Source organism: Rhinatrema bivittatum, chromosome 8 (assembly GCF_901001135.1).
Source record: "Rhinatrema bivittatum chromosome 8, aRhiBiv1.1, whole genome shotgun sequence".
Lineage (NCBI taxonomy): Eukaryota > Metazoa > Chordata > Amphibia > Gymnophiona > Rhinatrematidae > Rhinatrema > Rhinatrema bivittatum.
Genome location: NC_042622.1, coordinates 78420092 through 78436687, shown reverse-complemented (window position 1 = coordinate 78436687; position 16596 = coordinate 78420092). Strand labels below are relative to the sequence as shown.

The 16596-nt window shown below is 45.7% G+C and overlaps 1 protein-coding gene across 1 annotated transcript in view; it reads left to right on the top strand.

Annotated features, from left to right (window-relative positions):
- The window catches only part of C8H9orf16 (chromosome 8 C9orf16 homolog), a 27846-nt gene extending 11250 nt beyond the window's left edge, over positions 1 to 16596 (top strand). The window contains exon 2 of the mRNA XM_029611597.1: positions 16078 to 16596. Coding sequence (XP_029467457.1) covers positions 16078 to 16262 — 185 coding nt within the window. The 3' untranslated portion in view covers positions 16263 to 16596. The remainder of the gene's footprint in view (positions 1 to 16077) is intronic.

The following is a 16596-nucleotide window of genomic DNA, read 5'->3' as shown; positions in this document are numbered from 1 at the left end:
TCCCTCGGGGACGGAGCCACATCAAACCATGAGACGCTTCTTCACAAAAGATGAACTTCCGGACCTTGTATCCCAATGCCTATCGGAGCTCACTATCCCGGGCCAAGGCACCTCGGGGGAACCTAGAATGAACCCCCTGCTGGAGGGCCTTCAACAGACGTCTTGCCATTTTCCTCTCTTACAGGCGGCACAACAGCTAATTGACCTGGAATGGAATGCTCCGGAGTCCTCATTCAAAGGAGGTTGAGTCTTGTCGGCCATGTACCCCCTGGACCCAACGACCAAGGAACTTCTGGCGTGCCCTAGAGTGGACGCCATAATCTGCGCGGTCGCTAAGCGCACTACCATCCCAGTGGAGGGAGGAGCGGCGCTCAAGGATGCACACGACCGGCGCCTGGAAGCCATACTAAAACAAGCATTTGAGGTGGCAGCCATGTCCCTGCAGATTGCGGCCTGCTGCACCGTGGTGACACGTTCCTGTTTTATCTCAAGCCAGGAACAACACCCCGGGAGAAGCCATGGAATCAGCACTATCATTCCTCACTGACGCGCTTCCGATCTACTGCGCACAGCAGCCAGAGGAGTGTCGTCCACAGTGGCAGCCAGGAGACAACTCTGGCTTTGAAATTGGTCGGCTGACGCCTCCTCCAAGACATGCCTCACTAGACTGCCCTTCAAAGGATCCCTCCTCTTTGGCAGCGAACTAGAAAAACTGGCCAACAAATGGGGCGACTCCCCATTACCTCGCCTGCCGGAAGACAAGACGAAGAGAAACCAGCGTCCCTTCCCCAGGTCCTCCAGAGGCAGAAGCTCACAGCGCTTCAACCCTTACAAGAGCAACTATCAAGCGCCCCGCCCTACGGGCAGGAACCAGTCCTTTCGGAACAAGCACAGCAAGAGGGGAACCAGCTCGGGTCCAGGCCCCAGCCGCACCCCACAATGAGATTCAGCCGACCCATCCAAGGGAAGAAGCCATAGGGGGCAGGCTAACCCTATTCTACCACAGATGGGTCGAGATAACTTCGGATAAGTGGGTCCTAGCCATCATCCGAGAGGGGTACTACCTGGACTTCTTTCGAACCCCTCCGGACAAGTTCATGGAATCTCCCTGTCACGACTCCCGCAAGAGGGCGGCAGTGGAAGCTACACTGACCAGACTTCTGGCTCTCGAGGCCATAACCCCGGTACCTACACGGGAAATAAATACTGGACATTACTCCATCTACTTTATCGTACCCAAGAAAGAGGGTACATTCAGACCCATCCTGGACCTCAAGTCGGTCAACCGACACCTAAGGATCCCACACTTCCGCATGGAAACCCTACGATCAGTCATACGTGCAGTACAACCAGGAGAGTTCCTCACATCCCACCACCTCTACAGGTCAAGGCCCATTCTACCAGAGCCCAGGCGGTTTCCTGGGCAGAAACTAGAATGCTGTCACCTGCCGAAATCTGCTGGGCAGCAACATGGTCCTCCATCCATACCTTCTCCAGATTCTACCGTCTGGATGTTCAGGCTCGGGAGGACACAGCATTTGCAAGGGCAATCCTAAGTGGGCCACGGGCAGCCTCTCACCCAGTTCGGGAGTAGCTTTTATACATCCCATTGGTCTGCTACACGCTAGGAAATGGAGAAATTACTTAATTACTTACCTGATAATTTCGTTTTCCTTAGTGTAGACAGATGGACTCAGCATCCCACCCTCGGCTGCCATTATACATGGTTTTTCAACGAATCAAGGGTAAGCCATGTTTTCATTTACCTAGGGCATCCACCCTGCCGGGTGTTGACGTTTTCCGGTTGAGTACACTGGCGGTCTCCAGTTATAGTCAATCAACCAGTTCAAGTTAATCAAGTTTTTAACGTTCTAACAAAGTTATTTAAGTTAACCATATTAAGTTAATCAATCAGTCAGTCACACATATATCCACAATGCTTTTCAAGGAAGAATACTGAAGAGCTGCACTTCCTGCAGGGGTATATGTACTAGGGGCTGACGTCAGATTGAAATCTGATCCGTCTCCAACTGCTAACAGGAGTACACTATACCATTGGTCTTGAGTCCATCTGTCTACACTAAGGAAAACGAAATTATCAGGTAAGTAATTTCTCCATTCTTTCACCTCCCCTTTTAACCATGCCGGTAATAGTTTTGCCTTCTTTCCACCTTTCTTAATGTGTGGAATACATCTGGACTGTGCTTCTAGGATGATATTTTTTAACAATGACCATGCCTCTTGCACACTTTTTACTTTTGTAGCTGCTCCTTTCAGTTTTTTTCTAACAATTTTTCTCATTTTATCAAAGTTTCCCTTTTGAAAGTTTAGCATGAGAGCCATGGATTTGCATACTGTTCCTCTTCCAGTCATTAATTCAAATTTGATCATATTATGATCACCATTGCCAAGTGGCCCCACCATCATTACCTCTCTCACCAAATCCTGTGCTCCACTGAGAATTAGATCTAAAATTGCTCCCTCTCTCGTCGGTTCCTGAACCAATTGCTCCATAAAGCTATCATTTATTCCATCCAGGAACTGTATCTCTCTAGGTGTCCCGATGATACATTTACCCAGTCAATATTGGGGTAATTGAAGTCTGGACCAAAACACAACAGAGCACTGCTGCACTTAAACCAATGTCAATGTAAGATGTTCGCTTTATAAGTCGGTGGAGTTGCCATATTGAAGTAATAAATAACCTTTGTTCTTTAACAAACTGGATTGAAATTCTTTGGGATTGAACATTCTCTCTGCACTTTTTGTTTGGATGGTAATTGAAGTCTCCCATTATTACCACACTACCAATTTGGTTGGCTTCCCTAATTTCTCTTAGCATTTCACTGTCCGTCTCACCATCTTGACCAGGTGAACGGTAGTATACTCCTATCACTATAGTCTTCCCCGACACACAACTGATTTCTACCCATAAAGATTCAATTTTGCATTTAGTCTCATGCAGGATGTTTATCCTGTTGGACTCTATGCCATCCCGGACATAAAGCGCCACACCTCCTCCCGGGTGCTCCTCTCTGTCATTTCGATATAATTTGTACCCCGGTATAGCACTGTCCCATTGGTTATCCTCTTTCCACCCTGTCTCTGTGATGCCAATTAAGTCTGTCATCGTTCACTGCTATACATTCTAATTCTCCCATCTTACTTCTTAGACTTCTGGCTTTAGCATACAAACATTTCAAAGTTTGTGTTTTGTTTTCTATTTTCATTCTGCTTTTTAATTGTTAGGGATAAGTTAGAATTTTATAGCTCAGGTGAGTTTTTAGTTACAGGCTCTTGGACTTCTTTTCTTATTATTGGAACCTCACTGTCGGGATGCCCTAATTCTAAGGCATCATTAGTATCCTTTGAAGTTACCTCTCTCCGACCCATACGCTGCTGAGCGACTGTCGGCTTTCCCCTTTGTTCTAGTTTAAAAGCTGCTCTATCTCCTTTTTAAAGGTTAGCGCCAGCAGTCTGGTTCCACCCTGGTTAAGGTGGAGCCCATCCCTTCGGAAGAGACTCCCCCCTTCCCCAAAAGGTTCCCCAGTTCCTAACAAAACTGAATCCCTCTTCCTTGCTCCAGGTCCCAGAAGCAAAAATAAAAGGGCAGAGTTCTCTTTAGTGTTCAAAGTAAAAGTTTACTTGCAGAAAAAATAAAGTCCTAACCAGTATGGAAACATCAAAATGCATTAAAATCATAATAGTCAAAACTGTGGTTTCTGTGTCTCTGTTGCACTATTATCCAGGGTTAATGATCCCCTTTCCCATTGGAGAGTAGGGTACTGGCCAGCTCCAGCATAAACTAGGAAAATAGAAAGTACTGAAATCCAAAAATAGTCTGAGTATCGCGATCTCTACAAATCTCCTTGCCCTTGCTTTTAAATTGCAGTGTGGACTTAAAGATCAGTGACTCAGCCTTTCTGGATACAGAGAGGGAGCTCTATCTTCCAGACTAGTCAATTGAAAGTCCAAAAATCTTTAAATGTAATGTAGACTCCCCTTCTCTTCTGTTCAAAACCCCAAGGGTTGAGGGCTATGATCATTCATGAAATTCCACTGCCACTTCTCTCCCTCTCTTCTCCAGGCCTGAGGGACCTAAACAAGGATCTCTACCAACTCCACACCCTCTCTCTTCCAGTATCGCTCCAACTCTGAGCATGCGCATGAGGATCTCTCTATCCCACACAAACCTCACACAAAAAAGTAAGGCTAATGGGAGGGTCCAAAAATGCAAATATTGCTCTTATTGCCCATAGCTGGAAAAACTGGTGGGGATTGAAATAGTAACTAGCATAGGCCCCATCACACACCTAAAGACCCACGTTTACAATTTGTGATTAAAACTCTACAATCTATGCAATAGCCAGATGGAACAAGTAAAAACTTAAATCTCATGAAGCAGTAGCCAATCATCTGTTTTAATTGTCATATTTGAATTCAGCACAAAGGATGTAGAAGAAATGCAAAGCACACCAAATAATCTCAAAAATAGTGAGTGTGCTGCAGGTAGTTTTATGGTCTGATAGTGCATTTAATGACCAAAACATGTGAGGATAGTGTCAAAGATTTAACAAATAATAATTGTAGGTAAATTACAATCAGCAATATGTCTTAGTGCTCCTCTGACCCCCGACATGGGACCGTGCTTCGCCAAAGCTTTAGCGGGAGGAACAAATCTTTGAAGAAAGTTAATATCAAGGTTGTTTAAATAAAATAAGACAGACCAAAAAGAGGTTACAGCAATATGGGGGGGGGGGGGGAAGAGAAATGTTTGATTATACATCCCATGCTGAAGTTAATTATAGGGTGTAAGAGAATGTCTGCAAAAAATAATCAAAATGCATAACTAGAGAGAGAACAATGTAATATGTGACCACAGGTTTATAACGCTGGCTGAGCAACATATTTATTTAAAAACGTTTTTATACCGACATTCTTTTTCATATCACATCGGTTTACAATTAACGGGGTAAAAGGAACAGCAATTCGAAGAGGAAAAATTCAAGTTACATGTAACAGGGAGATGAAAGGAACAAGTTGGGTGGAGTGGAGGAAAAAGAAAGGGTCCAGTGGCCTAAAGCAGGTAAAATAAAGAATGATATAAACAAAAACTATATACAGTTATGTATTACTTATGATCAAAGATTCACCAAAACTTAGATTAGATTTCTAGGTTCATTGGAGAAAAAAGACGGAGGGGAGGGGAAGGGGGCCATTTGGGAGAGGGTGGGGTGAGGAGGTTATGTATATGCCAGATTAAATAGCCAAGTTTTTAGTTTTTTTTTTAAAGGTTTTTATACAGTGTTCTTGGTGTAGTTCGGGTGGCATAGAATTCCATAGTGTTGGTCCAGCTATGGAGAACGCGTGTTCCAAGGTGGAGATGTGATGGGTGAGTTTGTGAGAGGGTGTAGACAGGTATCCTTTATAGTCAGCTCTGGTGGGTCTGTTGAATGTATGGTAGTGCAGGGAGTCATTAAGCCAATGTATATTTTGATTGTGTAGGGTTTTGTGGATAGTTGTGAGAGTTTTGTGAAGTATCCTGGAGGGGATCGGAAGCCAATGTAGATCTGAGGATTGGCGTAATGTGATCTGTTCTACGGGAGTTGGTTAGGATTCTAGCTGCTGCGCTTTGCTGCATTTGGAGAGGTTTGATGGAAATTGCGGGAAGGCCTAAGAGAAGGGTGTTGCAGTAGTCAATCTTGCTAAATAAGGTGGCTTGAAGGAAGGTTCGGAAGTCATTGTGATGGAGGAGGGGGTCTTAGTTTTTATAAGGACCTGTAGTTTGTAGAAGCAATCTTTTGTGGTGGTGTTGATAAATTTTTTCAAGTTTAGATGACTGCCAGAATGACCCCTAAATCCCTGATTTGTTGGGAGAAAGGGGAAGGTTGATCCGAGGGGAGGAGGTTATGGTGGCTGGGGGAGATGAGAAGTAGCTCTGTTTTTGTAGTGTTTAGAGCGAGGTTGAGGTTAGTTAGGAGGCGGTTGATGGAGGTAAGGCAGTTGTCCCAGGTCTTGAGGGCTTTAGGTAAGGTTTCTGTGATCAGGATGCGCATAGATATAGTGCATTAGTCCGAGGTCAGCAAGGAGTTGGCAAAGGGGTAGTAGGTAGATATTGAAGAGCATGGGGGAGAGGGAGGAACCTTGGGAAACCCCACGGTTTAGGTTAATGGGGTTGGATTCATGGCTGCCCACTTTGACCTTTATAGTGTCTGTTACTTAGGAAGGATTTAAACCAGCTAAGGGTCATTCCGGAAATGCCTATTTCGGTGAGGCGATTGAGTAGTATGACAAGACTGGCCCTTGTCGAGTCCCCTGAGTAGGATATCTGTGGGTGAAATTAACAGGGTTTCTGTGTTGAAGAACTTATGGAATCCGTATTGTGATGTGAATAAAGTGTTGTGTTTTTCCAAGTGATCCGTAAGTTGTAGGTTGACCACCCTTTCCGTAAGTTTAGCCAGGAATGGAAGGTTGGAGATAGGCCGGAAGTTTGCAGGGTCTAGGTTCGGTTTCTTTAAAATGTGTTTGAGGGTGGCTTGTTTCCAGGCAATGGGAACTTGTCCAAGGGAGAGCGAGCAGTTAATGATTTCTGATAGTGGCTTGGCAATGATGTCAGGGATGGTAAGCAGGGATTTTGTTGGGATGGCGTCTTCCGGGTGTGAGGAAGGTTTCATTTTCTTTAGGAGAGATACTATCTCAGTGGCGGATGTAGGTTCGAATGAGTTGCTAGAGTCTTTTTGGGTGGAGGGGGGGAATCGTGACATGAGCTTGTCCACATTGTTGAGGAAAAAGAGTGCTAGCTCATTACATCTATTTGTAGTCTCGTTTTCTGTGATAAGGGGTGAAGTTGTTTTAGGGAGATTTGAGACATAGCCGAAGAGGGCTTTGGCATTATATTGGTAGTTGTGGATTTTTTTGGGCGTTGTAGTCTTTTTTTGGTTTTAAGGATAATGGTTCTGTAGGAGTGGAGAGTGTGTTTATACGCAGCTAGTAGGGTGGGTGATGGATCCTTGTGCCATTTCTTTTCTTTGGTTCTTAATTCTTGTTTGAGAGACTTTAGTTCAGCCGTATACCAAGGTTTTTTTGTGTTTGAATTTTGGTCTTTGGTGATGAGAGGGCAGATATTGTCTGCAATGTTATTGGTTATTGGGCAAAATTCAGCGGTATCCAGAATGAACATACTGCTGACAAATTTAAGGGCATCTGAGCTTGCGAGATTGACTAAAGACAATAAGAGTCATCGTAACAGCGCTACATAGATAAGTTCATCTTAAACTTTATTATGAAAGTATATCACTTGGACATTTTTAATATTTTCACAATTGTTCACCCATAAGAAAAAAGAAAAAAATATAATGTACGCACAGACCAATGATTAAATATAAGGCTGAGTAACAACGGTATAATTATACCATACCATGATGCCTATTATGATGGTCTAAATGACGTTACGTCGAATAATGGTGGGGGAAATAGGAACGAGAGTCCCTTTATGATTGATGGTGTTTGCAGCGGGACCTAGGTTCCAATAAGTGATACACAAGCTTCACTGAGTAGTACACGTGTGATTGGTTATCTTGTTCCATGAGTTGTGGGCAGCCTCCAAGTTGGTGAGGTCTAGATTGTCTAGGTTATTCGAGAGGGCGAGGATTAGCTCCTCCTTAGTGCAGGATTTTCTGTATTGTATGATGTTATTCTGAATTTGGTTGGGGGTCTGAGCTTTATTTATGAAGAGCTTGGTTTTTATAAGTGAATGGTCTGACTAGGGGACAGGAGTGCAGGTGGGTGGGTCCGCAAGGAGGAAGTGGGAGTTTGTGAAAATCAAATCCAGGGTGTGGCCAGCTTTGTGGGTGGGGCTGGAGGTGATTTGTTTAAAGCCCATGGCCGAGAAGGAGGATAGGAGGGCATCGCAGGAGAGGGTAGGGGGATGGTGTCGATGTGGAGATTGAAATCTCCGAGGATGATAGCTGGACTGTCCATGTTTGCAGCAGTGAATTCAATGAGAGGGGAGGCGTTGTGGTCGAGGAGGCCGAGGGGGGGGGGGGGTGTAAACTAGGCAGATTTGAAAAAGCCAATTTCAAATTTGGGGGCGGTGTTAACAATCGAGAGATTAATTTAAGATCTTTCTTAGCGGCCAATAAGAGACCTCCACCTCTTTTTTTTTTTTTGTGTCTGGGCAGGGAGATGATATCATAAAGGTGGGTGGGAAGTTGGTTCAGAATTACTAAGTCAGATTGTTTAAGCCATGTTTCTGTTATTGCGCAGATATCTGGCTGGTTGTCTAGCAGGAGGTCCGTCAAGATAGGGTTTTTTTTGGTTAGAGACTGGGAGTTGAAGAGTATGATTGATAGTGAAGTAAGGCAGAGGAATTGCGCTAGTTGGGAGATCATGATTGGCACTAGAGATTTGCGTTTGAAGGGAAGGAGTTTTTTTTTTGTTTTTTTTTAATTTGAAAAGGTTTTTTATTGAAACGAAAAACAGGTGTAATATACCAGAGAAAATAGCAGCAGAACAGAGCACGGCCCAACACATGGAGTACATGCAGGCATAAACTGCCGTACATTAGAAACTGCTACAGAAAACAAAACAACATGCTGCATATTTGAGGTAAACAACCTGAAATGATACCAGTGCTGTAGTTTAATATACATAATCCCCCCCCTCCCCCCTCCAGCCTCAATAGTGCGTAATTTAGGAGAAGGTAGGAAATACAACATCACAAAAAGAGCTGATGGATATACTGAAACAAAGATGTAATAAAAAGAAGGGGTCACCACTAGCCCTGAGAATCAAGGGTTGTGGACGAGAGCCACCGCTGATAGGGGCGCCATATCATGTCAAAGCGAGCAATCTTTTTGTGCTTAAATGCTGTGATTTTTGATAATAAAAATATATTGTGGACTCTGTGTTGCACGTCTGTTTTTGTAGGAATACTGGGGGATTTCCACAGACGAGCTATTTCACAACGGCTAGCCGTAAAAACAAAATGAGCCAGCCGATTGTGATCTTCGGAAAGCCCTGGTACTTTAGCGCCCAATAACGCCTGCGCTGCAGTGGGTGCCGGCATTCCCGGCATCAAATCACACATCCAGTGGAATATATCACACCAGAGCTTCTGCAATTTAGGACAATCCCACCACATATGGTAGTAACTACCCACAAGCGAACAGGACCGCCAGCACAGATCTGGGTAGAGAGGTGTAAACTTATGCAGTTGTGTGGGAGTCAGATACCACCGATATAATACCTTATAAGAGTTCTCAATAAGCGAGGCTGCTATATAACCTTTACCCATGGTTTGAAAGAGAGTTTTCCAAATTTGTGGGGTCCAAGATACCTGTAGATCCTGTTCCCACAACAGTTGGAACTTATAGCTGGGAAGTGACTGGGGTAATAGCATTTGATAGATTTGAGACAAAGCCTTTGAGCAAGTATTCACCTTCTCACACAACTTTTCGAAAGCGGATGGCCCAGAGTTGAAATGTGCCGCCAGCATATTGGTCTTCACAAAATGTGTCAATTGAAGATATGGGTATATGGCAGAGTCAGGTAGGGAGTAAGCCCGCTGTAGATCAGGGAAAGAACGCATGGTAGTGGAACCCCAAACGTGCCCCCAATGATGAATACCTCGTCTCTTCCAAATGATAAAGGAGGAACTCTCAAAACCAGGGCGAAAAGACTTATTGGCGTATAAATTAGTACGAAAGTGGTATTCCCTGGTACCCACCAGGGTGGAGCTGTATTTGTGCCACAATTGCAATAACATTTGGGTAGTGGGGGGAAGCACCATAGCAGGTTCAATTAACCAAGTAGACTTGGGCTGCCAGAGAAGGCTATGGAGAGGAATAGATCCCAGTAATTCCTGAGCAAAGAGTACCCACGATGGAGGTCTTCTAGTCTTGTGCAAGTCCACTAATTTTTTAAACTGAGCAGCTCGAAAATAGTGGGAGATATCCGGCACACCAAGCCCCCCACTTAATTTTGGTTGCATAAGCACCTCTCTGGCAACCCGTGGTCTTCGGCCCGCCCAAATAAAGGTCATGCAGCTCTTTTGCCACTGCCGAAGGAGTGAGGGTGGGACCATAACAGGGAGGGTCTGAAATAAATATAGGAGTTTTGGCAAAATATTCATTTTAAAAACCGCCATTCTACCCAGCCAGGAGATGTGATATCGGCTCCATTCTTCCATATCCTTATCTATTTTTTTCCATAAATTAGCATAGTTTATGTCAAGTAGGTCCTGAGTAGTGCTAAGCTGAATCCCCAAGTACTTGATTTGGGAGGCAGCCCATTTAAAGGGGTACAATTCCTGCAAACGTCTAACTAACCTGGGCGAGATGTTGAGGTTAAGAATCTCAGATTTGTCCCAGTTAACCCTAAATCATGAAGACACCACTAAAAAAGTCCATTTCGCTCATAAGCCCCTCCAAGGATTTCTCCGGGTCAGTTAGAGTTAATAAGATGTCATCCACATAAAGGGAGATTTTTATAGAGACGACACCGAACTCTACACCAGTAATACTGGGATTGCGGCATATATTAATGGCAAAGGGTTCAAGAAAAAGCGCAAAAAGCAATGGGGATAAGGGACAACCTTGCCTAGTCCAATGCACCATATCGAATGCCTTTTCAGCGTCGATGGATAAAGGCTAGAGCTGGGGCGTTCTGTTTCTGGGCTGCCCATATAGCATCAAGGATTCTGTGTACATTATCTGCAGTGGTTCTGCCAGGGATAAACCCCGCCTGATCAATATGCACTAGCTGAGCAATAAAGCAATTCAGGCGATTGGCTAAGATTTTAGCTAACAGCTTAACATCTATATTCAGAAGGGAAATCGGTCTGTACGAACCACAGACAGTTGGATCTCGCCCAGGCTTTGCCAATAGCGTTATCCCTGCTGTATTGGCTACAGCGGATAAAGGAGCCCCTTCACGGATAAAGTTAAAAAACCTTAATAGAAGGGGTGACAATGCTGTGGCAAATTTCTTATAAAACCTCGGGGTATATCCGTCAAGCCCAGGCGATTTTCCCAGCTTAAGAGAGTTAATGACCTCCTCCAGCTCTATGGCGGTAATGTCCTTATCTAAAAACTGCCGTTGTTCAGCCGTTAAGGTAGGCAGGGGGGTTTGGGCGAGAGGCTGCTATGGCACCCTCTGGGATAGTGGTATCACAACTGTACAACTGAGAGTAAAACTGGTGGAAACGCTGTCTAATGGAGGTATCATCAGTAAGTAGTATCCCCTTGTGATCTTTGAGTTTAGAGATAAAGGCTTGAGATTGTTTCCTTTTAAGAGTTTGAGCTACCGTATTTTTCGCTCCATAAGACGCACTTTTTTTCCCCCAAAGGTGGGGGGAAAATGTATGTGCGTCTTATGGAGCGAATATAAAAAAAAAACCAAACAAAAATCTAACAAACACCCCCCCCCCCCCGACTCCCCCAAGACCTGCCGACTTAATTTCCTACAACCCCCCCCCCCAAGACCTGACAAATTAATTTCCTGCAACCCCCCACCCTCCTGACCCCCCCAAGACCTGCCAAACGTCCCTGGTGGTCCAGCGGGGGTCCGGGAATGATCTCCTGGGCGTGGGCCGTCGGCTGCCAGTAAACAAAATGGCGCCGACGGCCCTATGCCCTCACTATGTCACTGAGACCGACCGCTGCTATTGGTCGGTCTCAGTGACATAGTGAGGGCATAGGGCCGTCGGCGCCATTTTGTTTGCTGGCAGCCGACGGCCCTATGCCCTCACTATGTCACTGAGACCGATCGCTGCTATTGGTCGGTCTCAGTGACATAGTGAGGGCATAGGGCCGTCGGCTGCCAGTAAAGAAAATGGCGCCGACGGCCCTATGCCCTCACTATGTCACTGAGACCGACCGCTGCTATTGGTCGGTCTCAGTGACATAGTGAGGGCATAGGGCCGTCGGCGCCATTTTGTTTACTGGCAGCCGACGGCTCACGCCCAGGAGATCGTTCCCGGACCGCTCCTGGACCCCCGCTGGACCACCAGGGACGTTTGGCAGGTCTTGGGGGGGTCAGGAGGGTGGGGGGTTGCAGGAAATTAATTCGGCAGGTCTTGGGGGGGTCAGGAGGGTGGGGGGTTGCAGGAAATTAATTCGGCAGGTCTTGGGGGGGGTCAGGGGGGTGGAGGTTGTTAATTTAAAGGGATGGGGGGGGGGTTTTGGGGGTTCCCACAGAAAGAAAAATTTTCTGATCTGGGGAGTGGACCGAAATGGCCCTCCCCAGACCCGAAAACAAAATGGGGAGAAAAAAAAAACTATGCACTCCCCTAATTTGCTCCATAAGACGCCCAGACGCAGAGCCGGTTTAGCACAATTTTTTTTTTTTATTTTTCCCCTCTGAATCCTAGGTGCGTCTTATGGTCAGGTGCGTCTTATGGAGCGAAAAATACAGTAAGTATCGACCGGCTTTATTGCCACCCTCAAAAAACTTTTGCTTAGCTAGCTCTAACTGATGAGCTATTTTTGCGGAATCGAGTGCCATTATTTTGTCCTTAGTCTCCTTAATAGAGCCCTTTAGGGAGGAGAAAGCCTTACCTCGCATATGTGTGTGTTATAGCTTCCGTAACGTGATTAGTAATTTTTGGCGTTCCCCCTCCTTCTGTTTTTTAACATAAGTTGCACGAGCTATTAGAGAACCCCTTAAAACACATTTCATACATTCCCATAGCGTCCCCGGATTAACGTCTCCTGTATCATTAAGTCAAACATACTCCTGTATTTCTGCCACCAGTTGTTTCTGAAAGGCACTATCTTCTAAAAGAGAATCATTAAGGCGCCAATATTTCTGGCCAGGGTCATGTTGACGCAAGCGCAACTTAAACCAGACAGGAGCGTGGTCAGACCACACTATAGGTTCAATGTCCACCTCCCGCACAGCTGTGATTCTCGTTTTATCAATCAAAAACATATCTATATGAGAATAGGAATCATGTGGGGCTGAATAATAAGAATAACAGCGAGAGGAGGGGAAGCGGGTACGCCAGACATCCACCCCAGCTATCAGGGTAATAATGTGCTTAAGGGCCTTCCGAGATCGGGTGGAATCAGAACTATTCCCAGTTGAAATGTCTAGATGCGGATTGAGTGTTAAATTAAAATCGCCCCCCAAAACGACACTACCCTCTGCTTTATCCTCCAGAACTGAATATAGCGTGCTATAAAACTCTGCTTTTTGAGAATTAGGGCCATAATTCGTGCACAGGGCAAAAGCTTCCCCCCCTAACAACACATTAAGCAAGAGATAGCGACCTTGTGGATCAGCATAGGAGCCTCGGAGTTCAAACTATACATTCTTACGGAAGAGTATTCCCACCCCGGCATATTTGGATTCGGTCGTTGCCGCTGCCCAATATTGGTTGGGGAAAACAGTAGAGCGCAAGAGACCCTCATAACGCTTTCTAAGATGAGTTTCTTGCAGGAAAATCACATCAGCGGATAACCTCCCCAGCTCTTGGAACAATAGCCGTTGCTTGCGCCCCGAGTTTAAACCTTTCACATTAAGGGAAGTAAATGTCACTGTGGACATGGATAATGGGACCAGTCTCCAACCAGTGCTCAGTATCCACGTTAAACCCAGGCGAGGCGAAGCAGCCTGCTAAACGACAACGAGATAAGGAAATCTCGGGCCGTCAAGAGTAAGCTCTGCCACTTCAGAACAGTGAATGAGCCCCCAGGTATATCCATCCCCCCTACCTGTCCGTAAAGCAAGAAACATATATTTAAGGCAAATCTCCCCTCCCCCTCTATCCCCAACGTTACCCAGGAAGGAACTGCTCGTTCCTGGAAAGAATGGGAGGAAATCCCCATACCGGGAAACGAATCCTCCCTTCCCCAGAGCCTGAAAAGAAGTTATAAACAATAGCTAACATAGCTTAAACTGAGATTACCCACGCAACAGCATAACCATTTAAACCAAGGAGCAATATAACTCCTATATATATCCCTGCTATAAGCAAGAAGCTGGATCACCACTGTAGCAGCACAACAAAGTAAGTCAGGTAGGAGTATCCGTTTGCAGATTTCCACTGATATTTCTGCGCAGCCTACGGCCTCCTTTAGTAACTCTTTGCCAACGAGGAGCGGCAGGCTTGGAGGGCGTAGCAACAGCAGTTTTTAAACCTGGGAAGTCCACCGACAGTCCCACTTCCTTTAAGGCCTGAACGGCTGCATCCAAAGTGCGGACTTTAAAGGAACGTCCTTCAACTTGGAACCATAAGCTGAAAGGGAACAACCACCGGTAGCGAATCAATGCTACAGATAAGGCTGAGGTGATGGGTCGAAACGTGAACCGCTTTCGTAAGGTGCTAGACGCCAGGTCCGCGTAGACTGAGATCTCATGGTCGTTCCAGTTCCAGGTGCGCTGCTTTCTGGCGGCTGTAGCAACTTGTTCCTTAAAGGTGAAGGAGTGAAAACAAACAACGATATCCCTTGGCCGATTATCTCTCCGGGGGCCCAAGGTCCGGTGTGCTCGTTCAATCTGGGGATCAGTGGTAGCGGGTCCTCCAGCGCCTCCTGAATCTCCAAGAATTAAAGTACAGATCTGCTGAATGACAAGGGAACAGTCTGAGTATTCGGCTGTGTCACGGACTCCCTTAAAACGCAAATTGCACCTCCGTGACCTATTCTCCAGGTCCTCTAGCTTATCTTCCAGCTCCCCCTGCGAGGTTTGAAGGGCTACCACCTCAATATGCTGTTGGGTCCAGCGCTCCTCGTGGTCGTCCAACCTGGAGTCAGCCTCGTCCAGCCTGCGGCAGAGATCCGCATGGTCCTCCCTCATTCCTTGCAAGGTAACCGCAATTTCCTTTTTAAAGGACTTAATGTCTTGCCTGATTTCCATGAACCAGGTTCACATTTCAGAGCGAGACGGCAGCAACGAGTCCTGGGCTCCCGGGCGGTCCTAGTCACACCCGGAGCCCTCCGAGTCATGTGTGGCCGCCATTTTGGGTTCCTGCGAGGCCAGATCTGCTCCCCCTTTAATGTAGGAAAATTTTTGAAAGTTGATCGGCTTTTTTCTGGCCATCATGTGCCCGCCAGCTTCTGCTGCCAGAATCGGGGTGAGGCGCTCAAAATCGCGTGGGTAATCGCGGCTAAAATCGCAAAATAGCTCCGGGGAGTGGGAGCTCCGCTAAAAGGCAGCCGGCATGGGAAGTGACGTCACTTCCTCCCCTCAGGGAAGGAGTTTTTTAAGGTGGTTCAGCTTGTAGTTAAGTGTGGGAATGGGATAAGTTAGCATATTGGGAGGTTGAAGAGTGGGAGGGGTGGGCGTTGTTTATCGATAAATCTAGATTGCACATCCAGTCTATAATACTTTGGGAAGGTATGCAGGCAGGACCAGATGGCAGCTCTGCAAGTGTCTTCAGGAGAGATGCAGAGGCTTTGGCCCTTCCCAAAGTATTATAGACTGGATGTGCAATCCAAACTAGATGTGGCCTTCAGAGCAGGAGTACTAGGGACAGCTTTAGCTTCCTCCCACTCCAATCTAGGGAAGCTTTTGTAACTCCCAGTAGTAGTAACAGTCTAGCAGGAAGAAGGAAAGTTAAATTATGCTTACCTGATAATTTTCTTTCTTTGAGTCCAGATCCCACCCAGGAAGACAAAGACAAGGGCAAGTTGACTCAGGTGAGGTGGTCCATTGGTGCCCTTTCTGCTCCCCCTGTGTTCACTTCTAGTTACAGTTGGAGCACACTACACTTCCTGGTGGCAGGGATATATTTTTTTTGTTATGGTCGTAGTGCTTTGGCAGTAGGCTACTGGAGCTGGTCATAACTGCACCTCTCTGATATGTCCCAAGTGATGTCATAAAAGGCGTGGCTATCACGCTCAGCTGTGAAGAAGGGGATATCCCAATAGTAACGACTGGTCTAGCACGATGCAAGGAAAGAAAATTACCAGGTAAGCATAATTTAACCATGCTCCAGTCATAACTATTCCTCCTTCCCTCTGACTCAGAATAATCTAGGTATGTACCTGAGCGAGAGAAATGCTTTGATAAGTTACAGTTTATGTTCTTAGAGATGAGTTCCATGAAATTATTTGGACTTTTTTTCCCCCCCAGAATATACAGCAATAAATTCCATGTTGGATCAGATCAATTCATGCTTGGATCACCTGGAAGAAAAGAACGACCACTTAAATGCCCAACTGAAGGAACTGCTTGAATCTAACAGGCAGGCCCGCCGTGAGTTCCAGCAGCAGTTGAGCCAGATGCAAGCAGCGCTTCCAAGCCCAGAGACCTTCTGACATTTCCCCTCCACTGCAACAGTTGCAGACCTCAGAATTAGTAGCAATCGTTTGGCTAATACTAAAACAAACGTTATACATATTTCTTTTCTCTTATGGTTATATGACTTTTATTAATACTGATACTACTCTTAGGTGACTAAGGTAAAAACATATTAGGTAACCCACTCCTATCCTTCCTATGTCAATGAATTCAGTTTATGTAAAAATGAATCATTGTAGAATAAGAGCCAGTATGAGGTTTTAGCCATGCTACATTATATATTTCCTCCTAAGTTTGATTTAAGAAAAGCAAAATGTATTTAAGAGTTGAATAAACACTTGTTTTCATGTA